Source organism: Mustela putorius, unplaced genomic scaffold, assembly GCF_011764305.1.
Source record: "Mustela putorius furo isolate JIRA1106 unplaced genomic scaffold, ASM1176430v1.1 tig00000135_pilon_pilon_pilon, whole genome shotgun sequence".
Taxonomy (NCBI): Eukaryota; Metazoa; Chordata; class Mammalia; order Carnivora; family Mustelidae; genus Mustela; species Mustela putorius.
Window position 1 is genome coordinate 4,300,645 of NW_025421292.1, and position 24,432 is coordinate 4,325,076.

General features: G+C 41.1%; 1 protein-coding gene across 4 annotated transcripts in view; it reads left to right on the top strand.

Moving 5' to 3' along the window:
- Positions 1-22,178, top strand: part of MAPK14 (mitogen-activated protein kinase 14) — a 78,095-nt gene extending 55,917 nt beyond the window's left edge. For 3 of the 4 annotated variants that reach the window (XM_045074775.1, XM_013044815.2, XM_004770712.3), the window contains 4 exons: positions 8,745-8,824; positions 15,498-15,576; positions 18,738-18,911; positions 19,734-22,178. In XM_045074775.1, coding sequence (XP_044930710.1) covers positions 8,745-8,824; positions 15,498-15,576; positions 18,738-18,911; positions 19,734-19,801 — 401 coding nt within the window. In that variant the 3' untranslated portion in view covers positions 19,802-22,178. Of the gene's footprint in view, positions 1-8,744; positions 8,825-13,025; positions 13,106-15,497; positions 15,577-18,737; positions 18,912-19,733 lie in introns of all 4 variants that reach the window. The other variant, XM_004770713.3, reaches the window with a different exon arrangement.
- Positions 22,179-24,432: the final 2,254 nt, after the last annotated feature.

The following is a 24,432-nucleotide window of genomic DNA, read 5'->3' on the forward strand; positions in this document are numbered from 1 at the left end:
TCAGGTCACAGTTTCTTTCCATTATTTTATTTGTTACCCTCTTCCCCTGATTTCCAGAACTTCTCTTCTTAAAACCTCTGGAGAGTGTGCTGGCCCCACCATGCTGCTTTTGCCCACAAAAGTGTGCAGCTACTGCTTATTTATGATTTTTATGTGCAACTGAATGCCGAGGGAACCTCTAGAGCATGCTCTTTGTTTGAGGGCAGTTTTCTCCCCGTTTTCCTCATTTATTAATGAGCTTGCATTTAGAACTAGTGTCTTTAGCTTCTAGATGAGCACTAGCTAATAGAATTTTCTGTGGTGTTGCAAATGTTTTATATTTGTGCTACACTGTGGTGGTTGGTAGCCACTAATCACATGTGGCTAGTGAGCACTTAAAATATGGCTAGTGAAACTTAGGAACTGATTAAACATATCTCTGCAGTAAAATGTATTAACATAATTTGCCATTTTAACTTTTTATTATTGTGGTAAAATGTGGCTAACACAAAATTTACCATCTTAACCATTTTTAAATATACAGTCCACTCGCACTAATTACATTCACAAAATTGTGCAGCCATCACCACTATCTTATTTCCAGAATGGTTCCATCCCTCCAAACTAGAACTTGGTACCCATTGAACAATAACTACCCCATTCTTCTTTCCCACAGCCTCTGGTTTCCTCTCTTCTATTTCCTGAATTTGCTTATTCTAGATATTTCTTATAAATGGAATCACACAATATTTGTTCTTGTATTTCTTGATTATTTCCCTTAGCCATGATGTTTTCAAGGTTCATCCGTGTTGTAGCATGTTATCAGAACTTCATTCCTTTTTATGGCTGAATACTATTCCATTGTATGTGTATGCCACATTTTGTTTATGTACTCATCTGTTCATTGACACCTGGGTTCTTTCCACCTTTGGCAATTGTGATTAGTGCTGCAGTGAACATTGGCATACAGTTGTTTGAGCCTCTGCTTTCAATTCTTTGCAATATGTACCTAGGAGTGGAATTGTTGGGTTGTTTGGTAATCCTCCTGTATTTAGTTTTTTGAGGAGCCACCAAACTGTTTTCCACAGTAGTTTCACCATTTTTGCCCACCGATGATGTATGAGCAATTTCTCCATATCTTCACCATCTTCACCAACACTTTTTCCCTCTTTTTCTGCCTCCCCTCCCCCTCCTTCTCCTCCACCCTTTCTTTAAATTATAGCCATCCTCGTAGGTACAAAATGGTATCTCTTTGCGAATTTAATTTGTATTTACCTAAGGACCAGTAATGTTGAGCATCTTTTCCTGTGTTCATTGTCCATTTGTATATCTTCTGTGGAAGAATATCTGCTCAAGCCCATTGCCCATCTTTTAATTGGATGGTCTTTTTATTGTTGAGTTTTTAGTTCTTTATATATTCTGGATGTTAAACCCTCATTAGATATATGATTTGCAAGTATTTTCTCCCCTTCTATGGGCTCTCTGTTCATTTTCTTGATAATGTCCTTTGATATACTAAGGTTTTGGGTTTTTTGAAGTTTCAATTTATTTTTTCTTTTGTTGCTCATGTCCTATCTAAGAATAGATTACCAAATTCAAGGTTGTAAATATTTGCTATGTTTCCTACTAAGAATTGTATGATTTTCTACTAAGATAAACTAAAAATATTTTCTGCTAAGAATTATCCCCTTTATTTAGGTCTTTGATCCATTTCAAGTTAATTTTTATATATACTGTCAAGTTAGAGTTTCAACTTTATTCTTTTGCATGTGGAAATCCAGTAGTCTCAGTACCATTTGTTGAAGACTTTCTTCTCCCTTCACTGAATGGGCCTGGCACTTCTGTTATAAGCTAATTCTATTCTGTTCATCTATATATAGCTATCCTTACAGGAGTTCCTCACTGTTGTGATTTCTGAAACTTTATATGGTAAGTTTTGAATTCAGGAATTGTGAATCCTTCAACTTTGTTCTCATTGTCAAGTGTTTTTGTTTTAGCTCTTCAGGGTCTTTTGTAATCCCATATGAATTTGAGGATGGACTTTTCTATTTCTGCAGAAAAGGCTATTGGAATTTTGATAGAGATTGTGTTGAATTTTTAGGTCACTTTGGGTATTACTGACATCTTAACAATATTAAGTCTTCCTATCCATGAACACCAGATGTCTTCCCATTTATTAGTTCTGAATTTCTTTCAGTAATGTTTTATAATTTTCATTGGACAAATCTTTCACCTTCATGGTTAATTTATTCCTAGATATTATTTTATTCTTCTAGAATAAAATATTGTAAATGAAATTGCTTTCTTTTTTCTTTTTGTTTTTCAATTTGTTTTTTTTTTTTTAAGATTTTATTTATTTGAGAGAAAGAGAAAGTAGGAAGAAGTGGGTGGAGGGGGTAGAGGGAAAGGGAGAAACAGACTTCCCGCTGAGCAGGGAGCCTGATGCCGAGCTCGATCCAGGACTCTGTGATCATAACCCAAGCTGAAGGCAGGTGCTTAACTAACTGAACCACTGAGGCTCCCTTGAAATTGTTTTCTTAATTTCCTTTTCAGGCTGTTTATCGTTGGTGTATAGCAACACAACTAATTTTTGTTGATTTTGGGCACTGCATCTTTACTCAATTTGTTTACTAGCTCTAGAAGGTTTCTGGTAGATTCTTTGGTATTTTCTATACATAGGATTGTGTCCTCTGCAAATAGAGATGGTTTTCCTTCTCACTTTCCAGTTTTTCGGGCTGGAACTTCCAGTAGAGTATTGAATAGCACTGGTGAAGTGGGCATCCTTGTTTTCTTCTTATTTTAAAGGGAAAGCTTTCAGTCTTTCTCCACTGTCTATGATTTTAGCTGTGTATTTTTCATAAATGCTCTTTATCATGTTGAGGAGGTATCAGAGAAACTCAGGGAAGTTCCTTTGTGTTTATAGTTTTATGAGTGTTTTAAATCTGAGCTTCAAATTTATTAGATTTTATTTAGATTACATGTAAATTTAATCAATCATATATGATTGGTATTGAATTAGATAGTGCAGTTTTAGATCTCTACTAGTCTTGTTTCTATTCTGCCTTTTTCTATTTTTGTGTGTGTGTGTGTGTGATTAGTGTCCTCCTTGGGAGATTCTTTTAGTAGAATCTTGTTCTAATAGGTTGTTAATAATCCTTGGCTCTAGTAGGTTGTTCTAGTAAGTTGTTATTAATCCTTGAGTTCCCGTAAAGGTATAAGAAATACAAATTTTTGTCTTAGAGCTCATTATATGTTATTAGGTTAGAAACTTATTTCGTTCATGACTGTGTAGAACCCTTCTTCCATCTAGCTCAAAAACAGTATTATTTATTTAAAGAATGAAGCCCTGCCTTGTAAGCTTCGTTGACTAGGTATAGCAAGTGGACACCGCTGGCAGAAGTTCATATTTAGAAGAGAGTGAGGATACAGAATCTCTGTTCAGGTTTATTGCTAACTTATTTCAGACGCCATTGTTTTGAGAAGCGTGACCAGTTAGAAAATAGTTTTACTAACACTTAATAGTCTATAGCCTAAAGGAAGAGAGAAAATGAATTTCACAGCTAGTTCTGTTACCCACCAAATACTGTTTTCTCTTCCAGAGATCACAGCATTTGCTTGCTGTGGTTTTCCTTTCTAGGTGATCACATGAATTTCCCAAATGTGTAAATGTGTAAAATGTGTTTTTTCCTTCTTTTGTTTTAATAGAAGTGGTACTCTTAAGATATTAACTAGAGGACAGTGGGAATCCACTTGTCATTAGCTGCTGCCTATGCCATATGAATTTCATTAGTGTATTAAATTTGCTCCTTGATTCTGCTTTATTCATTTCTTCTTTTGATTTTTGCAAACACTTTATGAAATACTTATAAAAAGACAAAGAATAATATAATGAACACCAGTGTTCATAGCTCCCAGATCATGAGATAAAACATGCTAATAGAGCTAAAAACTTCTGGTGTACCCCTTCCTATCACATCGACTCCTCGCTTGTAGTTACTGGTTTCAAACATTATCTCATTTTTTAAAATGACATTTTGGGGGGGGCACCTGGGTGGATCAGTGGATTAAAGCCTCTGCCTTCAGCTCAGGTCATGATCCCAGGGTCCTGGGATTGAGCCCCACATCGGGCTCTGGGCTCAACAGGGAGCCTGCTTCCCTTCCTCTCTCTCTCTGCCTGCCTCTCTGCCTACTTGTGATCTCTGTCTGTCAAATAAATAAATAAAATCTTTTAAAAAAAAAGACTTTTTATTTTTATTTTTTTTTAAGTAGGCTCTACTCCCAGTATGGGGCTCAAACTCACAATCCTGAGTTCAAGAGTTGCATGCTTTACCAGCTAAGGGAGCCACTGAGGCATCCTTGTTTTCTCTTTGTTTATTTACTTATTTTAGTGGGGGAGGGCCAGAGGGAGAGAGAGAGCCTCAAGCAGACCCCCCATCAAGCACAGAGCTTGACGCAGGGCTTGATCTCAAGACCCTGAGATCATGACCTGAGCTGAAGCCAAGAGTCAGTGCTCATCCAGCTGAGCCACCCAGGTGTCCCTGTTCTCTCTCATTTAAAAAAAGTAGTTTCACTTTAGACACTGAAAGCAAGTATACTAATAAATGTTGAAGAAGAGAAATATTTCACTAGATTATTTGCCTTTTCTTGTCCCGACTTGAAAAATACAGAATTTTTTTCCCCCAGGAAAGGTTGGAATTTTCCTAAGGTACCTAGAGTAGAGTGTCTTAGGAATTTATGTGTGACAGTGAAAGTGACTATTTTGACAACCAAGAAGAAGAGAAAGTAGGCTGAGTCTTATAGTCCATCCCGTCACCAGGAGGATCTCCCACCCTCCAAACACGGATGTTCTGGGTTTGTATGGGTCTTGTCTCATTGAAAATCGCAGCTCACACACAGTGGTCACTGCAGGGAGGTCCTGCCACTGATTCTCGTCCTCATCTTCAACTCTCCGGCCTGTGGACGCTTTCTCAGAGTTGCCTAGAACACTTAGAAGTGAAGAGAACAGTCCTCTCTCATTTTCCCTGTGTTTACCCTAGTCCCCTTAGGTTGATTTCCCTAACTGTTCGTTCTCCCTTTTACTTTTATGACAGAGAGCCTAAGAAAAGGCTTTGGCCTCAGCGGTTGTTTCAGAAAGGACCAGGAGATCTGGGATTTAAATTCTAATAGTTCGATGATGACCAATAAAACACATTTTACCTAATAGTGAAAATTTCTTCTGTCTAGGGAAAAAAGGGGGTTAAACCAATTATGAAGGATGACTTGTGGAAATAACTAATTGTCATAATGTGAATTTTGCTTTGCTCTGCTGATGCAGCTTCTTGAAGCGCCTTCTGGCCTTAACTGCCTGGACCAATGCTAGTGGCCTTACAGTAGCCGGTACTATTGGAAGACTGACCTGTATTTCAGTGGATTTGCCAGCTCTTGGAGAACCTATGGTGATTTCTTCCGGGGTCTGCATGCTTTGACTTCCTTCATGCAAGTGCTTTTAGCTTCTGAGTAGATTTCTATTTTGCATTGTGTGTTTACTAATCTGAGTATTGGCTATCATGCTGAAACAGCTGTCTTTGTCCATGACCCTTACACACTCGTGGCCCTCTGTTTGTATACTCTCTATGATGTAAACACTTCAGATGGCGTGTTCAAAACTTTGTTAGGCCTGATATTAAATGAAACAACTTTTCTTATCTTTTTATCTAGTTAGACTTCCATAGAGTATGGTCCTCATAGGTTTTGAGGGCAAGGCAGAGGGGTGGAGTGGAGTTAAAAAGGCACATTACAGCAGGTCTTTTCAGGCCAACCAGTGTTTATCAAACTACCCTGTGGAAGGTTCTAGAGACAAAATAGCAGCTGTCCCCCAAAACAGAATGATCATACTCAGTGGAAAGTGAGTTCTAGGAGTTAGGAACTCCTAGGTAGGAACAAATGCCTACTCTCTGGTTACAGAATAAGACAGAGTGAAAAGAGAATAGAGGTATAGATAAGTTATTGAGAGAAGCAGAGATTAATTCGAACCTAAGATATCTAGAAAGACTTCATGGCAGAGTCCTTGTTGAGTAGGACTTTGAAAAAGAAATAAGAAAAGGCTTGGTAGGAAGGGAGAGTGGACAGTATTTCTGTTTATGACTTGGGTGTTTAAGAAGCTGGAAGCTGAGCAGTGGCTAGAATATTTGGTGTGGATTGAAGCATTGAGTGCATTAAGGAGTAATAGTCTGAGGCAGAGTCAGAAAAGAAGCTTGAAGCCAAAGCCAGGAGGGCCTTGAGGCGCTGAGGAATTGCAGCTTTGTTCTTCACACTTGTGATTGTCTCCTGCTGGCAGAAGCAAGAGAGAGAGGTAGGGCCCCCAGCTCATTGCTGTAATGAGCACTGCGGGAGTAGTGGGCGTGGCCTACTCTTCATGTATGTTGAAGTGAAGTTGGGGCAATAAAGAAACTCAGCCCAGAGTCTTCGGTCATCCCTGCCAAGTAAAACTTGACTCTCATCTCAGTAGCTAGGAGTTTCCTGAATGAGGGTACCTATCTCAACAGCTTTATTTCTAGAGACTGCTTTTGATTGTCAGACTACCTGTTTGAGAGTTGAAGTAGTTTTTGGTTTCAGTAGTCAGTAGTCAGTTTTCATATATGATATGCTTTGTGATGTGGGATAACTACCCACTTCATTTTGTTCCTGAAGAGCATGAGGGGACTTAACACTTATGGAATCATTTTAAATGGGCAGAGGGGATCCTGTACTAAATTCAACTGTTGTATAATTTGATTATTTTAGAGCATACAGTAATCATCTGCCCTCCCTACTCTGTTTGCATTAATGCATGCTTTAGATTTTTTTTCTTGTCAGCACTTTGAACGAAGAGTCAAATTTTAAATATTGAAATTTCAAATATTGAAAAATTTTTTTCAAATACTGAAATTTTAACCTCCAGAACACTAATTTTTGCCATTTGCAGATGATGAAATTCTCCACTATTCTTAATTTAGAAATAATTTGTGTGAGTGGACTTGTTTCTAATTTATCCTTGTTTTCTATAGAGCTCAAGTTACTTGGGTCTAGGATGGGGTTGGACAAACCTTTTCTTAAAAGAGCCAGATAGTAAATCTTTTAGGGTTTGGGGACCTTGTGATTTCTGTTGTAACTGCTCAGTTCTGCTGTGTAGGGTGAAAGCAGTGCGTGAATGAATGGGCATGGCTGTGTTCCAATAAAAGATTATTTTCAAAACAGGCAGCAGGCTGGGGTTTGCTGACTCCTGTCTAGAATTTTCTTCCATTTCAGTCAGTTTCATCTGGGGGGGAAAAAGAGAACAGGGCAAGATGCCAGTGATATTGCATAAGTAATTCCTGTAACTTAAGCAACTAGAGTTTGCGGAGGCCATTATTTTTAAGTTACACCATATTACCTTTATATGTGTAATCATAAGCAGAAGTCTTCTCTTCCATCCTCCCTTCCATCCTGCTCCACCTTCTCCTCAAGTCTTCTGAGTGCCCACCATGTAGCAGATGGCCAGCAAAGCGCTGGGGATAGATAGGTGGCCCCTGCCCTCGGGAGGTAACAGAAAGCAAACAAAGTAACTCTAGATTGTGAGAAGCACTTTGATGTTGGAAAGCATTGTGTTGTGGTAGAGAATACCGGGAAGAGGGGGCTTCCGTATTTAGAGTGTTGGGGGAGGCCTGTCTGAAGAAGTGAAGTTGAAGCTGAGACCTGAAGTTGAGAAGGACCTGAGAGGTGAAGAAGCTTGACAGGATTGCTGACGGGATTTGTGACGGGCATCAGAAGACAGCCCTCCTCCCCTCCTTTTCCTCTGAATGTCGGTATCGACATGGAGATAAACTGCTCTCATTTTCACAGGGAATATGAAAAGCTATTTTATATGACTTTTTCCCTCCCCTTTAACTTCCTTTTTAGGCAAGGCTAAAGGCAGTAAGAACAAATGCAAAGTTTTTGGCCTCTGGTTAATACATGCACATACACTTTGAGTGTGTATGGAAGAGTTGGCTACCAGAATAAAGGTCTGGACACTGTAGCCTGTTGCTCAGAGCCTGGGGGTATGTGAGCTTTGTCACCGCACTTGTGACGTGGAAACCTCTGGAGTCCTGCTTCATCATGGCGCTCCCGGAACACGTGCCCGTGCGGTGGGCGAGTGGCGCCCTCTGCTGGCCGACCGTCGCTCACTGCACTTCTCTGCCCGGGGAAGCCCTGTAGAGAGTTTTTCTAGAGGGCTCGCTCAAGAGGTTAGGCTCTGAGATAGTCAAGGGTCCTGTCATATTAGGAGCTCCTTAGCTTAAACCGTCGGGGAGTATACACAGGTGGCCCTGGCTGGCCCTCGCTCCTGTGCTCTGCTGCTTTTTTCTTGTTTGTAGCACTCTGCTTACCAGTGCTCTTCGCTTAACTGGCTACTTACTAATGCTTTGGTGGAAGGTGAGGAGGTCGGTGTGGACTGAGTGAAGCTTTTGTGTTTGCACCTGCTGTCTTCAGCAGCTAAGTACCCAGCTAAAGTCACTTCGCTTTATTGACCAGAGACGTTGACAGATCCACAAAATGAATATATATTGGATATGTGTGTGGTGCCGTTCTGAGTCTTTGTACAGGAGGAGCGTGTTCCACTTGGAGTGACCGTCCCACAGAAGCCTTGATCTAGACGAATTCACCATTTTTGCCTGGTTTGGGTTTTTACTTTTTGTTATTGGGGTATTTTGTTTGTTTTGTTTTGTTTGTTGTCGTTTGTTTTTTATTTTTATTTTGTCCCAACATTTTCCTTTATAGTCCACCATTAGATATTGATCAGTTGAAGCTCATTTTAAGACTCGTTGGAACCCCAGGGGCTGATCTTTTGAAGAAAATCTCCTCAGAGTCTGTGAGTTGATGCTTTGATTGTAATTATCTGCCCTGTTGGGAGCCTCTGCCACTTGCCTTCCATCAATCTGTACTTTGCCCCGGGTATGTTTGTAAGCATGTGTGCCCTTTTGTGCTGACTTCCCGGATGAGGGTGTGTGTGTGTGTGTGTGTGTGTGTACACGTGCACTCGTCTGCCCCCATGCATGAGTGTGTTTTGTTCTCTATTGGAGTATGTACTTAGATCATGAGAGCTTGTATTGGGCAGTAGAATCCCAGTAAATGATTTGTGATTCTAACTCATTCCAAGAGATTAAAGGAAAATATGCCTCTGTTATCAAGCCCTGACATCATCTTTCTCAGAAGTTTCACATATACTTGAGTTGTTTTTAGTTTTCATTTAGTGTGTGTTCTCAGAGCATGAACTTTACCACGTATTAGTCTAGCTTCACTACAAGAATGAAGTGTGCATTGTGTCCATGCTACTGCCCTTTTCCAGAAGTTACTGCTTTTTACTGTTTTAGAATAGACAATGCACAACATCTTGTAAAAGTTGTCTATTCCCAGCAGGGGCACTTCTCCACCCTATCTCCAGACCAGTCCTGATACCTCACATCCATTGGAGTAGACTTGTAGTAAATCCTTCCTCCCACAGCCTGCCTTTGTCATTACAAGTTGAATAACCTGAGAAAAAGGTTTGGAGCTAATGCCTTCCTTGCTCTAAGCAGGGATCTAGAGAGAAGCCATGGGAATGTGACTCTGGCTTACTTTGGCTCCAATTTTCTGCTGTTGGTCATTTTCTGGAGCCAGAGACAAGAGAGAAATCATGAAAGCTCAGCCGTTCTCCCTTTTCCCCTCTGTCTGCTGCCAGGCAGTTGACTAAAAGGGAAAAAGAGCTGTGGAGCCAAGCTCCAGTTGTGCCTTCCTGAATTCTCCTCTCACCATTCTGACTGAAGGGGTCCCTTTGCCCAGTTGGAAGGACTCCTGGGTAGCTTGAGGCAGGCTTGAGCAGGTGAGTTTGAATGGTTCGTGATCCCCCTTATAACATAAAGAACATCTCCCTTATTAGCATAAAGAATATTGTCATCTGGTATGTTTCTGGTACATTAAAAGACCATGCATTAAAAGACCACAAAGCCCAGTGTATTTATGAATTTTCACTTGGTGGGATGTAAGAGACTGTGCTGGCTCTATTATTTTGTTTCATTTATTTATTTAAGATGAAGAAGGAAAAGCACAGAAAAGCTGTGACTTGCCTGAGTCATGCACTGAGTCATTTGGCAGAGACAGCTGAGCATCTCAGATGTTCTGATAACATGATCTCTAAACTTTAATCTCATGCGATTGCACACTATTTTGAAAGTTATTGTTGGAGTTACCAGTGTGTCAACCCAAAGGAGTGTTTTCTTTTGCTTTATGAAATGCAGAAGCTGGGTAGATTGAATCAAAGAAGATAAGGAATGTTCCTTAGAGAAGATGGTACTTTCTTGTTTTAAATGCATGTGCTGATGAGAAAGACTGGTAATACAGAAGACATGGAGGCAAGGCAGTGGGGGTGAGAGGAGATTCAGTTTATTTACCAATCATACAAATGAGACTAAGACAGTAAATTCATTCCCTGTCTGGGAATGGCCACTAGCAGCTCCTTCTCAGTCCCCTCTCCCACACCCAACCATTGGCCCTGTAGATATGTGCTATTAGTCACAAGAAGTTCTAAGAGGAAAAGCATGGATAATGTGGTATTTATTTTTAAGAAAGAAACAACATCAGGTGCCCAACCTAATGAGATACCGTTATCTTATGTGATAAAGGGCACATCATACATTTAAACAGCTCTAGAGTTGGGCATAATAAAATGGGCTGTCAGAATATAGAATGTACTCCAACAATGAATATAGGAATAAGAAAGGTTTTTTGTTTTTGTTTTTGGGGGTTTTTTTCCCTACATGGTTATGGCAAGTGGATAAAAGGGGTTTAAATGGTAGACAAGATTAGTTTGGTGGTAGTAATACTGCCCAAGTACCAGTTTATCTTAAAAGCACATGGTGTGTGGGGGACACATGGTGTGTAAATAACAAAGCCAGGTGAGTAAAATTGTTTAAGGATTTTAAAAATCAAAAGAAAAATTCATTAGTGAAGGAATGGAATAAAAGCAAGCCAATCGCTATTTTCATTACTCCTGAAAAGTAGTGATGCCATCATTCTTTTTCTTTTCAAATTTCTATTTAAATTCTAGCTAGTTAACGTACAGATGCCATCATTTATCTAGAAATCCAATCAATAAACAGTAGGACATTGTAAGAAAATGCAATAATGGATGCACTGATTGAGAACAAATTGGGATATGCTATGAGAAAGGGGATAAATAGGTTGTGGCAGCTAAGGAGAGGCCTGTTTCGGTTAGTGACCCAGAACCTATAGTAATCAATGAGAGAACAACAACAACAAAATCATATTAAGCAAGCAAAAGCCCTTTCACTGACTCCCATTTTTCTCTAGAAATATATTTTTCCTAGCTTCCTAATAGGAAGGGGATATAATAACCTATTTGACTAATGGAGACAAAAATAGAGAAATGCACCAGCCAAGTATTATTCCTAAGAGAGAGGAGAGAGGTGGCTGGATTCTAAGATTTTAAAATCCAACTGGTATTCTGCTATTGCTGGTTTACTTAGTGAGCCCCTTTTGTTGTATTGGCATTTAAAGTACTATTTTTTTAAGATTTTATTTATTTATTTGACAGAGAGAGATCACAGTACACAGAGAGGCAGGCAGAGAGAGAGAGAGGGAAGCAGGCTCCCAGAGAGCCTGATGCGGGACTCGATCCCAGGACCCCGAGATCATGACCTGAGCCGAAGGCAGCGGCTTAACCCACTGAGCCACCCAGGCATGTAATTTGTTTCGAGGTAAATCTAAACTTTGTTGAGGGAATGTTAAAAGGGCTTCATGCCACCTTTTGAATTTGCTACCTCTGACTTTGGGCATAAGGACTGGGAAAGGCAGGTTGAAGCGCAGGGTCCTAGCTCTGTCCTGCCGGCCAGCCAGCCAGCCAGGTATATTTGTAGTCCTCTGACCATGAGAGAATTTGAGGTCAAGAGAATGAGTTAACATGAAAAATTACTGAAGGAAGCCACAAAGAAGTGTGATTGCCTGACCAGGGTGCTCCTTGAAGTTGCTGCTACAACCGGAGGAGGGAATTAATAGTTTAAGAAGAAAGGGAATATAGAAAGATTTTAATTGAGTTGCATTGATTTTTAAAAATCCCATCAGTGCTCCTTTAATAGGAACTTATGATAAACCAACAGTTAATATAACATTTTGGGGGAGGGGGAATTGCGTTCAAGTTGGTGGGGCAGCAAGAAGAGAGAAGTGTGGAATACCGTTTCCTTACGTGCCTGTACATACGGAAGACCTAGCAGTTTCCTCCTGGTCAGATCACTGCAGAGCGTTTTGCAGACTTCCTCTCAGCTGTTTAAGTGAAATCAGCCTGGTCACCTGTTAGAGACTTGTGGAGGAAATCACTGTGGCGTGTTATGCTACCATCAGCAGCCTGTTTTGTCTTTGCCATTAGCTTCTGACTTTGCCCCGTGTCTCCTCTTTCTTCATCACCACCGTGTGTTTGTGGCATGTTTTATAAATGTACCACTACTAATGTCCTTGAAACTTGGCATTGCTTATCAGCTCCCACAGGCACCCATGTCTTACATTTGGAGGGGTAGTGCCTTGGAGAGTTACCAGAACCCGTGCCATGAAAATGTAACCTCTTCCTTGAATGGATGTAGTGAAAATTTTGTTTTGTCTGAAGCCGAATCAAAATTTTCTGAATCAGCTCCATTTACCACCACCCCCTGCCCTAAGCAAGCAGGTTTTGGCCATCAGTACTTGAAAGCAGTTCTCTGGCTGGCATCCTGGATCAAGGGGCAGTCTCTTTCCAGGGAGCCTAAAATATTTAACATTAAAGATGATGCTAAAACTAAAGGAAAGTAATTTTCCTTATCTGCATGGCCAGTTATGGGCTGCATGCCTAATAACCCTCATGCCATTCCACAGAAGCAGACTTTCACACGCAGCCTTGGGCTCAGGCCTGGGGTGGGGGGTGGGGACTGGGGAGTGGGTTTCTTTTGTTCGTTTTGGGGTGGCTTTTGTGGCCTTCTTAAGAACTTGAGTTGAAAGTTATTTTTTTGCACTGTATGTTTAACAATGCCCTTGACTAGGCATCTAAGATATTAACCAGCTTCAGCAGATTATGCGTCTGACGGGGACCCCCCCTGCTTATCTCATTAACAGGATGCCAAGCCATGAGGTGAGAACGAACAGACTGGATAGGGATATCCAATTCAGAAGGCCACATCCTCATTCTGTTGCCACTGTATAAGCAACACGGTTTTTAATATCACTGAGTGCTTGCATGTGCCTTGAGAGCTTAAGGGGATGAGCACCTCTGTGCTGTGGCAGGATGCTGACATTTGGGAGAAAATGTCATCGCATCCTCTGGATTGAGAATATAATTTATAGGCTTGTAAATAGAAAGTGATATGATTTTTATATTTAGGTTTTATGAATTTAGTGCTCAAGAGGCTATTGTGTTTTCCTAGTGAGGGTATGTTAGCATCTGATGACTGTAGGCTGGAAGGGTATTGAACTGAGGACCGCTAGGTTGCTTTCATAGTCATCAAGTTTTTATAATGATGTCCCAAAGAGGATTCTTCCTTCAAGATAAAAAAACAAGTCTATAAAAGATCCAACACTGATAAGTACTATATTCAAAAGAAAATACGCAAATAATATGGAATAAATGCAAACAACTTACATAGGGCTATTCATCATCTTTATCAGTTCTTTCTAATTAATCTGATACTGGTTTTATTATCAGAGATGGTTAGGCATTTCTTAACAGGGTGCCCTTAATCTTTTTGGGAGTCAGGCTGTCGTCACAGAGGCCCTTCCCAGCAGTGTTGTTTATGCTTCAGCTATATTCAGGTAGTTTTAAAATATACCTTTATTTATCTTATTGGAGGGATGACTGTGCTCTGCATGAGACAGGTGTCTCTTACTTCTGTCTTCCCTTGATCCTTTCATCTGTGTGCTCGAGGAGGAAAGGATTACAGACATGTGGATATTCAATTCCTAGAACTTTCTTTTCAAATTGGTGAGATTCTCAACCAAAGCAGCCTCCCCTTCTTGCTACACATACAAGGACTAAGAAGGTGAAGTTGTCCTAGTAGCCAGAGATTTTTCTAGGCTTTTGTGAGTGCACGTGCGTGCGCACACGTGCGCGCGCGCGCGCGCACACACACACACACACACTCTTTTACTGTTGAGCTGTATTAAAACAGGATTTTAAAGTGGTTAAGACAGATTCAGAGAAATTCTATCTCAACTACTCAAATGGACTGATAGTGGAATTTATGTTTTGAAATAGGGAAGGTCCTAGCAACAGTTTAATACCTAATATCTGAAGTACACATTTATGAGTTATATTTGTATTTATATGATTATTCTCAAGACTAGTTTTTGGTCAAGTTTTCGGGTTTGCCGTGGTAGAGCTATCAGTCCTTAAAAGTATTTGACACCTTAAGTTCCTTTGAGTAGAGTTCAGAAATTGTGAAGTTGAAACACCCTTAGAGAGTGAGAGCAAACTTCAAAAGGCAACAGGGAAAGCAACTAATGTTTGTTGAGTTCTCACTCTGCACCAAATACTGTGCTAAGGAAGTACTGGTTGGTTATCTCCAGTCCTCACTGCAGCCCCGTGAGTAGGCATTGTGAATCTCATTTTATCAAAGAGGAACTCAAGCCTTAACGAGAATAAGTAACTTGCCCAAAGTGATCAAGTCAAGATTCAAACTCAAGCCTGTTCCACCATAGGGACCAAACTTGTAACAACTATTCTGGTAATATAAATGTTGTTTGTATCAAAATTTTAGTTTGAAGCTTTTTCATGAGCCTTGTCTTATTTGAATATCATGATAACTGTATGATACAGGCAAGCCAAATACTAATATCTAATATTAATATTTTGCAGTTGAGGTCACTTATAAGTCAGTTGAGACTTGCGTAAGGCATACCTCCTAAGTGGTAAGGGAAAGATTTCTGCATAGGTCATGTAACTTAAAAATCCATTATTTTTTGTTGCTCTTACTAAGTTGCTTTAGTATTTTTAAAATGCGTTCAAGACTTTTAGGATAATATACTAGGCTTATATGTACTTTGTTATTACCAAGATTACTTTGTTAAGGTTTAGCACTGATACCCTTTTTACAAACTGAAAGTACCTACTGAGACCAGTGCCGTCAGAACTGCTGGTCCTAGACTCTCTTTAGGAGTCCCAATCCCTAGCTTTCTAGGAAGGCTGTCTCAGAAAGGGGAACTTCTTAGATATCTTGGCCTCATTTTTTTTTTTTAAACTTCTGATCCCTGGATCAGAAAGCTAATAAAAGGGAACTTAATTGCTTATCATTCTCATTCACTTAAAATGTAACCGTGAGAGATAGCCAGAATAAACAGAAGTGCTGATCATACATAAGGTAGTTAGAATGGCAATAAGAGAGAAATCTTTTCATTGAATATCAAAGACAAGTCATAAACATTGAAGCTAGTAGACCTTGTCAGTGAACGCTTGTTCCCTGACAGGACCGAGACTCTGGGAGCATTAACATGATTAAACAAAGCCATTTGAAAATGTTTTATATTTGCAGGCAAGAAACTACATTCAGTCTTTGACCCAGATGCCGAAAATGAACTTTGCAAATGTATTTATTGGTGCCAATCCCTTGGGTAAGTTGATCATATCCTCACTGCATGAATATTGAATTGTTAATGACATGAACTGGGGATTTAAAGAAGAGTTTTTCCTTTTGATTAAATAGGGTACCATTAATTAAGTGCTGGAAGGTGGTAAGTAATGCCATTTGTTATCTGTGTTTGTGTTGTTGGGTTTTTTAATCACGTGATATGCTTATATATTTATATGGTCCTAGAATTTGGTAGAGGAAATGAGATTTTATGGTGAAGACAGGAGAGCAAATGGTGGGGATGTTGAGAGGGGCACAGGAGGAAGGAGGTACAGAGGAAAGTCGTGACTTCACAACTGCTGGTGTTTTGTGGTGTCCCAAGCCAAGGGCAGAAACAACCGAAGAACAGATGGGTGTTTAGAGGACCTGCCCCCAGGAGTTCCCTGCAGTGCGCCCTGAGCTGCCTGTAGCTTCCCAGTCCCACAGATCCTGCCATCTTCATGCATTTTTCCTTTCTCCTCGTCTTCTGCCCTTCCCACAGGGAGTTAACCATTCTGTGTTCTTCGTGGAGTGAATTTGCCACCGCAGACTTTAAGGAATGGCTCCATATTCCTTCCTGCCACCATCATTTCTGGGATCCTCAGCAGAGGGATGGGACAGTAGTGGCTGCTTTAGCCTTGGCTAAAAAGGGAATTGATTTATTCCTTAAAGTTGGGGTCTAACATGTGCTTTGGTTGGCCCCTAGAAGTGGCATTGCCAAGACCCTACTTCCCAGATTCAAGGATTGTGCAGTAGACCATGCCATTTAACAGCAGACATGGAAAAATCAGACCAGGCCTTCCTATGAGACAGGAAGGGGAGCCATGGTATGATAATGGTCTAATCAACCTTCTCACTTCCCTGAAGATTGTGTTATACTGGTATGTGCTCCACTCTCTCAGTGGGTCATCCCTCTGCTGGGTCCCAAAAACTAATAACAAAGGTTTAGTTTTCTCCTTTGAGAGTGGATAGTCACGATGCCGTCTTCAGAAGTTGTAGTGAGAGCTCAGTAGTTTTCCCTTTTTAAATACCTCATTCACAGTGACCGTTAACGATTTCAGTGTTACTGTGGTAATTCTTAAAATGGCAGAGACGCTCACATTCTTTGAGATGGTGGGCAGTCCTGGGTGAGTCTGTGTCAGCCTTGGAAATTGTAAGTAGGCCAGATCTCAGTTGGGCCACTCTCACATCCAAAAATGAGTCCAAAGACTCATTTGGGGTATATACAGAATTTTAGGCAGTTGGTTTAGGTCTGCATCTGCCCTGGTATGATCTTACTGGCTCTGTAGGATTTATTTGAACTGTATTACCTAGTTCAAGGATCTGTGACAAGCTCTATTTGAGTTGTAAATACTCTAGCATGTTGGGAAATTATGCTGCATGCTGGTAGCTTTCTTGTCTGTCATTCTGTTCCGAATGTATTTTCATCGTACCAGTTCATGTTTCAGACCTGGCAGTGCTCACTGTTTGACTTCCTGTTAGCCAACTCCAAGAGATTTGTTAACTCATTTTTTGGGGGTGGGGGTACGGGGGGGGCATGTATGTGTCCCAGTAGCTTATTTAGGTCACATCCATCCTTCTCTGGACTCATGACATTTAGACATTCAAAAGAACTGGATACCACTTAGCAATACAGACTGCCAATGAGTTGAATGGAGGCTTTGGGCCATCTGGTGCTCAGCACTGCAGTTCTCAGAATTTAAACATGCCTAATAGCTCACTGCCAAACAGTGACGTCATACAAAGAGTTTCTTCTTGCAGACAGAACATGGTGTTACTGACCACGAACTTGTGCCCAGCATATTAACTGAGCAGGAACACACCAACGATGTAAACAACGACAGCTGTATTTTGTCAGTCACTGACTTCATGTTTGACTATTATTCTCAAAACATGAATTAAAACTTGAATTGTCCTTTGTGTATGTGCTGTCGAAGTGAGCACTTGAATTGCCTTTTGATATAGTGTGTGTCTTTCTAGCTGTCAGGATCTTAGAAGAATCTTTTCCTTACCCCGACCTTATTCCTCACCAAGGTATTGGTTATTGCACACAGTACTTTTCACCCTAGGAAGCCCAATCAGATGCAGTGTGTGGCCCTTAATTGGATCCTGGCTTGAAGAAGCCAGGGATAAAAGACAACTTTGGGATAATTGGAGAAATTTTAACATAAACTGGATTTTAGATGATATTTGAGAATTATTTAGTTGTCAGATAAAATGGTTTGTGATTATATAGAAAGATGTCTTTATGCTGAAATACTTAGGGGTAAAGCATCATGTCTATCATTTTATTTTAAAATGAACCAGCAAAAAAACTAGAGTTAAATGGATAAATAGATAGGGAAATAAATAATGTTAATTGTTGGATATGGGTAGTGGGCCTATGACTGTTCACTGTACTGTTCTGTATATTGAAGTTTTTCATAGTGAAAATTTTTTATTTTCTTTATCCAAATACCTTGCCTTGCCCACACACCCATGTAAAACCCTCAATTTGTTCATTGTTGGGAGATCTATTTGATGAATATTCATTGCCTTATGTTAGTAAATAAAAAGCCCAGGGAGACAAAAAAGTACAAAAAATTACAAAGCCACCCTGCTTACCTTTTCTCGATTACTTTGGTTATAGACTTTCTTTCTTTTTTCCCTTTTTTTTTTTTTTTAAGATTTTTATCCATTTATTTGAGAGAGAGAGAGTAAGGGGGAAGGGCAGGGAGGGAGAGGGAGAAGCAGACTCCCCGCTGAGCAGAGAGCCTGACGCCAACACCCGCTCTATCCCAGGACCCAGATCATGACCCAAGCCCAAGGCAGATGCCCAACTGACTGAGCCACCCAGGCGCCTGTAGGCTTTCCTTTTGACACAGTTTGACTACATGGTAACGCTTTGACATTGATGTTCCACAAAAGCTTGTTCAAACAGTCTCAGGTATTTTTAAAAATTCCTCTTTAGTAATGTATTCTTAATACAAAACACATCCACACACACACACACACACATATAAAGAAGAAAAGGAGTAACGTTTCTTAGAGCAGACACATGGGGGGAGAATGCATGTATTCTCTTTGTTCAGTATGAAGATTCAAGACCGTGTTTGCTTAATAAGGCCTAATTTTTTGCTAATTGTTAAAAACTCTTTTTTCCCTTCCAATCCGTGGGACTGAAAGCTGTCGACTTGCTGGAGAAGATGCTTGTATTGGACTCAGACAAGAGAATTACGGCAGCCCAAGCCCTTGCACACGCCTACTTTGCTCAGTACCATGATCCTGATGATGAACCAGTAGCTGACCCTTATGATCAGTCCTTTGAAAGCAGGGACCTCCTTATAGATGAATGGAAAAGTAAGTTATGAGAGCAGGATTAACATCTAGTGTGAGGACTTAAATTGAAAAATCTTTCTTAGGTGAGCCACTGTCCAAAAGCTGTGGGAAAACAGAATTTCTGGTTATAACCAACTTGTTAAAACTGGTAACTAGTGTCTCTGATGCAGAGCGGGTATGTTCCTCTGATGTAGATGAGGACACTGTCTGGACCTTTAAGGTGCTCATGTCTGGTCTGATTTTGCACCCAGTCCCTTAATAGCCATATAGAGCTTTGAGGTTTTTAAGGCAGAATCTGCATTTACAGTATCTGTCTGAGATAAGTAGGGAATAAGGTATTTTCAAAGTTTTACAGTCGCTAGAACTCTAGAATTATAGTTTCACAATTGATAGAGAGTTTATTTTGTGTCTGTTACCCTAGACCTAGTTAGGGACACAGCCATACATGGAACCCATGTCTCCTGTATGTCCAGCTTCAGATTCTTTGCATAAAATGCACATTCAAAACTCCAGATGGATCCCCCAAACCAGAATTACCTGTTGCTATAGCTTGTGGAAGAGCTGTTATTCTTGAGCACCTTCTCCAGAGAGCTGTAAGAAAGGAGGCCCTGCTGAGTGTAACAAATAAGTCAAAGTAGCTCTTTTTTGGTGTATCCTTGAACTTCTGTGATCACATGTTCCATTAGGCTATCACACATCAGCAATGAGGGGGTTATTTGAAGTAGTGCATCAAAGCACTAGCCTGGACAGGAAGGAAGGATCTTGAGCCTAGAAGTTAGAGTACCTACCAGCGAAGAGAATAGTCTAAACTCTCACATCCCACCTTTCCTTCCTGGGTTTTAGGCCTGACCTACGATGAAGTCATCAGCTTTGTGCCGCCACCCCTTGACCAAGAAGAGATGGAATCCTGAGAACCTGGTTTCTGTTCTGTTGATCCCACTTCACTGTGAGGGGAAGGCCTTTCCATGGGAACTCTCCAAATATCATTCAAGTGCCTCTTGTTGCAAAGATTTCCTCCATGGTGGAAGGGGTGTGTGTGCACGCGCACGCGCGTGTGTATGTATATGTATGTGTGTGTACTCCTGTGTGTGTGCATGTGTGTGTCTGTCTTTGTGGGAGGGTAAGAGAATAGGAGCAAACTATGATCACAGTGGCTTCAGGGGCAGTCCCAGAAGCTCCGAGGCGGCCTCTGCTTGCCCCTTGGGAGAGTCAGCTCAGGCAGGCAAGGGCTGCCGTCTTGTTCGGGTTTGTTACGTGCAAAATAAAGATACTAAACGGCCCAGATCCCAGTCATGCTTTTGCCATTTTGGCCTCTCCCATGGCCTTGTCTGGAGGTGGGAGGTAGTCTCGCTGACAGCCCATAGTGGCCCAGAGAGGGGACGCACACCTTCGGGCTTCCGCGGAAGCCAGCCCTCAGCGACGGCGCGCGGCCAAGAAGGACCAACTGCCTTCTGTGCGCTAGTCTGTGATTGATTTGCTTAGTGTGATTCTCAGAACTCAGCAGGTATGTGCGAAACTGTAAATATGTTTGTGCCTTAAGAGGAGAGAAGAAAGTGTAGACAGTTCAGGCAGCAAGGCCGACCGACCACATGCGGAGCCTGGCAAGCAGTTGGCTTGTCCCACCGCCGCTGGCGAACCAGAAGTGACCAGGGAGCCCTCAGAGGCGTCGTGTGTGCATGTGTGCGCATGCGTGTGCGTGCTTCTCTCTCTCTCTCTCTCTCTCTCTCTCTCTCTCTCTCTCTGCCCCCGCCCCAGAGGCTGCCATTTCTCTGCTCGCCCTCCCCCCCCCCCGCCGCCCCCGCTCCACTCCAGCGCAGAAGTTTCTTGCGCATTAGCCCCAGCAGGCAGAAGCCCGTTCTTGCTGTCAGTGTACTTCTGTGTACTCTTTATTCCCAGCAGAGTGACGATGTGTTTTGCACGTCTTGCTATTTGAGCATGCACAGCTGCTTGTCTGTTCCCTTCCGGAGGCCCTGGTGCCAGGCAGGTTTGCCAGTGAAGACTTCTTGGTTAGTTCAGAACCCACGTCACCTCGGCTGATGCCAAGGGCAGGTGACATCATCCTCTCTCCAGCCCCAGTACTATTTTGTGTTGAACACAATTGATACTCCAGGTGCTTTTGATGTGAAAACTATGAAGAAATGGAACAGATGGGTCAATAGTGTGTTCATTCTTGCCATCTGGTTTTCGACAAACTCTTTTTGGGGAGCCAAAAAGATTAGGGCTTTTCCCAGGAATATCTCAGACTTTGAAAAACAATTGTTCTCTTCACTCCCAATAGCCAATGCTAAGAAATGCTGAAAATCAAAGTGAACAATAAAAGCTCATGAGGCCAGAAACTCCTTTTGCTATCTTTGTCTAAAAATGGTTATTAAAAAAAAAAAAAAAAGTAATGAGGTGTCTTTTCCACCCTTCTTTGGAAGAGGGTCTTCTTGGCAGCTTAACATTGACTTCTTGGTCTTGGTTTGGGGAGAAATAATTTTGTTTCAGAATTTTGTATATTGCAGGAATCCTTTGAGAATGTGATTCCTTTTGATGGGGGGAAAGGGCAAATTATTCTAATATTTTATATTTTCAACTTTATAAAGGTGAAATATCCTCAGGGGTGGAGAAGAATTGTTTTTTCATAATTTCCTGAATTGCAGGCATCTTGTGCTACATAAAGGCCCATGTATCTTAACCTCTTGTGAAATAAGAATGTGTAGAGCCACTTCCACTATCGGCTGTGTGACAGAATCTCATATTTGGGACAAGATGTCTCCATTTCTCTATCACAGCGCAGTGGTACGTGTGCTCCGGAGGGACAGGGTAGGACCTCTGAGTCAACTGGAGCAAGAAGGCAGGAGGCAGGCTGACTGTGATGGCGCCTTGCCTGGGATTCTCCCCCTCTTTAAAGGAAAATGAACGCAAAGGCCTCATCTCCTTTATATACAGTTCAAATCCTCACAATCCACAGCAAGATGAATTTCATCAGCCATGTTTGGTTATAAATGCTAGTGTGGTTTCCTACAGAAATACTGCTCTGAATATTTTTTCATAAAGGTCTTTGCACATGTGATTGTATATGCATTAGGAAGCTGAATGTTCTGGGAGCCTGGACTCAGCTGGAGCTGAGTCCTTGGTTTCTGAGCATCGTGCTCGCATCTCCTGATTTCTCTGAACAGAAAGCAAAAGAGAGAATGAGGGACACTGCTATTTTATTTGTATTCATGAACTTGGCTGTAATCAGTTATGCCATATAGGATGTCATACAATACCACTGGTTAAAATAAAGCCTATTTTTCAAATTTAGTGAGTTTCTCAAATTTATTGTATTTTTATGTCGACTGTTTTTAATTTAGTGCACAATATGGCATTGTATTGATGTTCTTTCAATTGTGGCCTGGCATATGTTTCTGATAGATCTTAATATTTACTCCTAAAATTTAGAAAACACTTTAACAGATGGTACACTTTCTGGTGAAGCAGATCAGAGTCTTTGATGTAGATGGGTAGAGCAAATAGCAAAGAAGGTATAACATGGCAGGCAGAGTGTTATTGCACTTGGGTGTCAGAGTGGCCTAGGACAGGGGTCAGCAAACTATGGCCCAAGAGCCAGATCTAGTCTACCGTCTGTTTTTGTATGGCCCGCTAAAAATGGTTTTTACATTTTTAAATGGCTGAAATCAAGAGGACAGTATTTTTGTAGTGTGTGAAAAATAATGTAAAATTCAAATTTCAGTGTCTATAAATAAAGTTGTATCAGAACACAACCACACGTTTGTTTATGTATTGTCTGTGGCTGCTTTTGTGCGACACAAAGTTGAGCAGTTGCAGCAGAGACCACAGGGTTTACAAAATCAACACTATTCACTCTGGCCCTTTACAGAAGAAGTTTGCCGACCCCTGGCCCAGGACTTCAATTTCCTCATGTGTAAGATGCAGTTTGTTTAGATAGTTGTTTGGGTTCTTCTCAGCTTTGACGTTCTAAGGCTATCTGTAGAAAGTATATTTTTATTTGAAAATTGCCCGAGAGAAGTTTGTATGTGTACATATATATATATATTGTTTATAGACTTCGAACCAAATGTGTTTTATGACACTTTTATCTTACGGCCCTTAACAATATTCTTCAAAACTACTATGTACCATAGGATTAAAGGGCCGCAAGGTCTCATGGCTGTTTTCAGGGCCCGTGGTGGTGTGCTTCCTTTCTCAGCCTAGGAATGCTAACCAGTGACCCGGGGTGGATTGTGAGGCCCGGCCTGTGAGGGTATCAAGAGCGCACAGCTGGGTGTTTTGTCCTGTAATTTCTGGACCCAGGCTGGCAGCTGGGAATAATGGCACAAGGCAAACTAAGCACAGACTCTTTTCTTCATTCTGTCCTCATTAGCTTCATAAGAGGGTAAAAGAAAAGGGACCTAGTTGTTACCTGTGATGTATCAGCCCCGTAAGGATCAGACAGTTGTAGGAAATATTTTGCTTCACATACCATGCATGAGTGCTGTGACACAGCCTTCCTCCTGGGCTTCTGGGTGGAGGCCCTGCTTATTAGCTTAAGGAGAATTGACACCAGAAAAAGCTCACCTAAAGTGAATCCACTTAAAATGGGGACCAGAATTGCATGGTATGTGCTGCAGATTGGAGGAGAGAGGTCTGATTGGGACTGTCATGAAAACTAAACAAAAGCATAAGAGCATATTCTTAATTTCAGATACACTTTTGTAATGAACAAAGAACAAATGAAGCATTTCTCAAGGGACACCGTGTCTCTGGCCGCAGTATCCTTCCCATTCCAATTTTTGTGGCATAATCATAGAGGAAAATTTTGCAAAAATATTTGAGGTCTTTCTCAGTTTTCCTAAGGGCCTCAATCTTTAATACTCACATTGTTCTTTTTTTTAAAAAAAAAGATATTATTCATTCATTTGAGACAGACAGAGCATGAGCAGGAGGAGAGGCAGAAGGAGAGGGAGAAGCAGACTCCCCGCTGAGCCAGGAGCCCTACATGGGGCTCAATCCCAGGACTTGGAGGCCATGACTGGAGCCGAAGGCAGACGCCCAACCATCCGAACCACACTGTTCTTTTTTATAAGTATCTATTGGTGATCACTTTATCACTTTTCCCTTTTTATTGTCTGGTCTGAGTCTGCCAGAGCCACATTTTTTAGATCTGAACAGTTTTCTAGCATTATTTGTCGTTTATCAAATCTACCATCTTTTGCAAGATTTGCAGTTATCGCAATTAACCTGTCATTGGTCATATGCTTATAGTTAGAGACAAACAGAAGATTAGAATAAGATGGACACTCCAGGTTCTGATACTTATGAAGCAAGGAGGGACTAATGTTATAAACAGTCCATTCATTAGTGAATGTTTGTGTGTGACAACTTTTGCTTTTCTGTACAATCTGAGAGCTACAAGGACTTGGCCAACAAACATGCAAATGAAGATCTTTTTTATTTTATGATACAGATACGTTTTAATATACATATATTTTGAACTTAGCATTTACACTTCTCAAGACTTAGAGGCATCACAAGTGCACAAATGAAAAAGTAAAAG